The 4,586-nt window shown below is 44.5% G+C and overlaps 1 protein-coding gene across 1 annotated transcript; it reads left to right on the plus strand.

Moving 5' to 3' along the window:
• The first annotated feature begins 441 nt into the window (after window positions 1–441).
• On the plus strand, window positions 442–1,676 carry HSPB3 (heat shock protein family B (small) member 3). The gene has a single exon (XM_012756743.3). It carries the CDS (start codon window positions 659–661, stop codon window positions 1,103–1,105), a length of 447 nt encoding a protein of 148 aa, XP_012612197.1. The 5' UTR covers window positions 442–658; the 3' UTR covers window positions 1,106–1,676.
• The last annotated feature ends 2,910 nt before the right edge of the window (window positions 1,677–4,586 follow it).

Raw genomic sequence — 4,586 nt, forward strand, 5'->3', positions numbered from 1 at the left:
AATCTAAATAAATCCATAGGGTGTGGCTCAGATGCCCCTTAAGCCCAAAAGTCTAGAAGATAAAATAAAAAGAAATGTGTAAGACTGAGGGCTGAGAGTTTGTTGAATATCTGAGATTTGAATGTGTGTGTGAGTGTGTGTTAATTCCTTGTCAACTATGGCTATTAATACATTCTCCTCTCCCTAACCTTTCACCTGGAGAGTACTGGCTCACAATACAAGCTGAGTGCACATCTCCGGACTGTTCTAGGAAGTCATACTCCCTTAGATCACTGTCGTTCGCAAGGAGAAAGCACTCACTCCGATGGTATTTTTCGAATACTGTTTCTGCTCTCCACTGTCTTTTTTCTCTTGAGGTAAGCAAGGCAGGCACATCTGCCAAGGATAACTGAGAACGCAAGGGCAGTCCTTGCCTGGGCAGCTTGTGCATGCTGTGTGCTAAATGCAACTCCGAAGCACGCCCTATAAATAGCCGTTCATTGTCAGCGCGTGAGGAAAGACAAGAGAGTGTGCCGTGCTGCGATTCAGGCCTGATTAAGCGGTGGCGCCTGGGGAGGGCTGTAAAGGAGTCGCAGCTCCTCCTGGTCGCCCAGCCAGCAGGCGACCGACTGCCACGGGTGGACGGGGGAGCCTGTCCAATGCTGCTTCTGCCTCCACGATGGCGAACATCATCTTGAGGCACATCATAGAGACGCCAGTGCGTTACCAGGAGGAGTTTGAGGCGCGGGGTCTGGAAGACTGCAGGCTGGATCACGCTCTGTACGCCCTGCCCGGGCCGGCCGTCCCCGACCTGAGTAAAGCCAGGACGGCGCAGCCTCCCGCGGCGGCTGCACAGGTGCTGCCCCAGGAAGACACAGCCCGCTTCCAGATCCTGCTGGATGTGGTCCAGTTCCTCCCCGAAGACATCATCATTCAGACCTTCGAGGGCTGGCTGCTGATCAAGGCGCAACACGGCACGCGCATGGACGAGCACGGCTTTGTCTCCCGGAGCTTCACGCGACAGTACAGGCTGCCGGAGGGCGTGCAGACCAGGGACCTGTGCGCGACCCTCTGCCACGATGGCATTCTGGTGGTGGAGGCCAAGGACCCGGCTGGGACTCGGTGAAACCTCAGCCGTTCCTGCCCACACGGCACTGAGATGCCTATAGTCCAGGCCATCGTGCCACGGCAATGATTGTAAGACCCACGTTTGAAATGAGTCACTGTGATTTTTATGAAGATTAAAAATATGCACACAGTGCCTGGTATGTTGAGGTTGTCTTTATTATTTCTTACTCAGAAAGGAAAATTGTGAAATAGGTGTGTGCAGCTCAAGCTGATACTGTTCTTACAGCTGAAACGTTGGAAATTTAAGAGACTGTAGTTTGATATAATTGATATAATAATTGATATGTAATGATTGATATAATTTCTTCCTCACTGCAACACCACCAGAGAGACTGCGTTGGTGATCACCGATGGCAAAAGAGCCATACTCATTTAAAGAATTTTAATCTATTTTATGAAAACATTTTATGTTGCTAAAACCAGTTGTGATTCCCTTCACTTGATAAGCTTTTCTTTTCAGTGCATTTTAATTGAAGTGGTGCTTTGTAAATATGGAGCCTGCAAATTAAAATATAGTTCTTGGAAATTGGGTCTGAAATCTATTTATGATTCACTATAATAACCTGCCTTAAACTTGCAGTTGGAATTTTCAGATATAAATCTTATTTTTAAAAAAGTTCAATTATATACCTCATTCATCTTTTTAAAGCTAAACTGAATCCTATCTGAAGTGTTTATTTAAAAAGATAATGTAAGTTCTATGGATATTTATGAAATGTTATTAAGATATATTACCATATTCCCTTATAAATCAACATTAAGTTTAGGAAACCGCTTTAAAAAGTTTGATTACTAAGTTCAGTGAGTTTTAATCTGTACTATTTAGATATTCCTTAAAACTGAAGATTTCAGAAGATGGAACATGCATCTGCTATCTCTGCATAATCCTTAGCTTTAAATAGCCGGGCAGCAGTGGAAGTTATGACACCTGAGCTTACACTGCTGTCTGAGTTTACACAGCACGTCTGATGATTGGTGCTCATTATACCCTCCCAAACTGCTGCTTTGGCTCAAGGTTGAGACGTTGGTAGAGGTTAAGAATTTGCTTTAAGAATATTGCCTTCAACAGCTGGTCTGCCACATTCCAAAGATTTGCAATCTCATTCTGAACACACTGAATATTTCCCCAGAGGAAGTAGCTGCCTTCCTTTTGCCCCCACACTGAATGTGAGCTGACAATGAGCCCTAGGACAGTGCTAAGAATAGAAAAGGAACGCAGGGTGTGGAAAGCACCAGGGTAAATGCAGACTGCTGACAATATCACTGTGCACCTCCCTGTTGCTTTATTTGTGGCTCAAGTTAAAATGTAAAAGACATGAAGCCATAGAAAGAGACATTAAACAGTTCCAAAAGTCATTTTGAAAGCAAATATAATCTGAGAGGGATGTTTGTTTACAATTAAATTGAAAGGATTTTGAAATTATATGCCCGTACGAGGTTAACGCCTATACACAGGTTTGTGCATCCAACTCTGGGATATGAAATTTTGTTTGACAAGAATGTCACAGATCTGCCTGGCTGCGTGACAACGTTAATGGAATTCCATTGATCTACTAATACAATTAGAACTGGGATACCATTTGTTCCACATTGGATTATTATTCCTTCCTACTGATTGACAGAATAGTGTGAAAACTAGTCCTGTGAAAAACACTCCAAAAAAACCCTCATTTGTCCTTGATCTTAGTTTAGATGAGATCTTGCTTCTGGGAAAAGGAAGTGAAATTTCAGGAAGTGAAATTCTACCACAAGGAGCCACTGATAGGAAATATTTCCTTTAAAAATGAAAATTAAAATAGACACTCCAATTAGTATTTATTTTTTTCTAAGATAAATTTTAAAGTCATACATAGCAATTTTTTTGATTTGGAAAGTACACTACATGCTATAAAAATTAAAACCATTTATTATTTTTCTGCTACCTGAAGTAGCTATCTAGATCAGTCGCCTCATACATAAATGCATGTATTACTTTTCACAAAATTAGGATTACATCTGCATGGACTTTGATATTCTGACTATACTGGTTATTGTCTGTTGCCCTCCCCACTCCCACGAACTCAAACCCATTCTCTGCTCTTCTCAGCGCCACTCTGAGCCCAAGTGGGCTGACCTCATGGGCCATATATCATTCTAGTTTTCAGGTGAGTTCGGCGGGGAGGAGGCACCAACAGGAGACCAGAGATTACAGAGAGATTAGTGGGCAGGAGAGGGGAAAGGTCAGGGCATTTCTTCCCTCAGCCCCAACCTGCTGCAGATCGAGGCTCTGTCACGGCCCACGTCCTTCCACGACGGGACTTGTCCAGGGCTCCCAATCTTAGAGGGCTCAGGTGTGTACCGCTGTTCATTCCTGTTGTTCCTTCAGCAGGAGGGGTGGCTTTCTGCTCTTTCTTGTACCTGCTGCATCACCATTCCTTGGTTCCCTTTACTTTGCCCTCTCTCCTAAATCGTCCCTGCATTTTAAAATGGTCCCTTGAGGCAATGGAATTCTGTTTTCTGCCAGAACTCTGATTTTTTGACCGCTTAAGTGATTTAAAAAAAATTAGTGCATCGCTTTCTTTTGCTACCAAACACGAACTGAGTTGTAATGGCTATTAACTATTCCAACATAGATAAATCATGTTATCATTTAGCCACTCGTTTTCACTCTTGGTCCCAACAGGAAACAGATGGCACTCTCAAATTAGAATCATTTGAGAAGGGTTTATTTATAAAGAGACTAATTACAAAGAAGTGGGCAGAGAGTAGAGGCACTGCAAAGGAAAGTGCAGTAATCCAAGGGTGGCAGAGTGGGGCTATGTCCCCTAGGTCCAAAGGGATGCGAGAAGGAAGCAGTTCTCAGAAAGTGGGATAGAGGAGACTACCAGCTGTGACTTTCATTTGAGGGCTACAGCAGCCCAAGGTCACCTCTCACAGGGAGGGAGCCAGGAGAACAAATACTTTCTCCCTCCAATCTTCTACCAGGGTGCCCCATTGGTTGGATCTAGCTATGGCCAGGGGTGTGGAGCCCTGTTGATATAGTCCAGCAGCCTCCCAGGGCAGCAGAGTGGAGAAAAGTGGGGGAGTGACCCCGAGGGGAAAGGGGAAAATGTTCAGCATGCTAATCATGCCAAATGAGTCCTCTTGGCAGAGCTCCATCCAAAAATCTTTTCTGCAAAGTAGAGCCTGAGACAGGATTGAAGAGCTGACACTCTGTTTGGGAAGTGCAAGCCAAGGATGGTAAAGTGAGGAAATAGGGGAAAGGAGGCAAGAAAAAAATGGGCAGCAGCAAGGTGCCCATAACGATGGACATGTCACCATGTGGATTGCCACGGCACTATGAAGAGGCTCAGCTGGTGTCTTGGCAGGGATGTTGGCTTAGCACATGGAACCGCTCCATGGGGAAGTTCTCTTTAGGGAGAAAACAAATCTTAAAGCAGTCCCCAAGGGAATGAAGGAAACGGAATTTGCTTGCCCTGTTCCCTACTGTATCCCATTTC

Source organism: Microcebus murinus, chromosome 11 (assembly GCF_040939455.1).
Source record: "Microcebus murinus isolate Inina chromosome 11, M.murinus_Inina_mat1.0, whole genome shotgun sequence".
Taxonomy (NCBI): Eukaryota; Metazoa; Chordata; class Mammalia; order Primates; family Cheirogaleidae; genus Microcebus; species Microcebus murinus.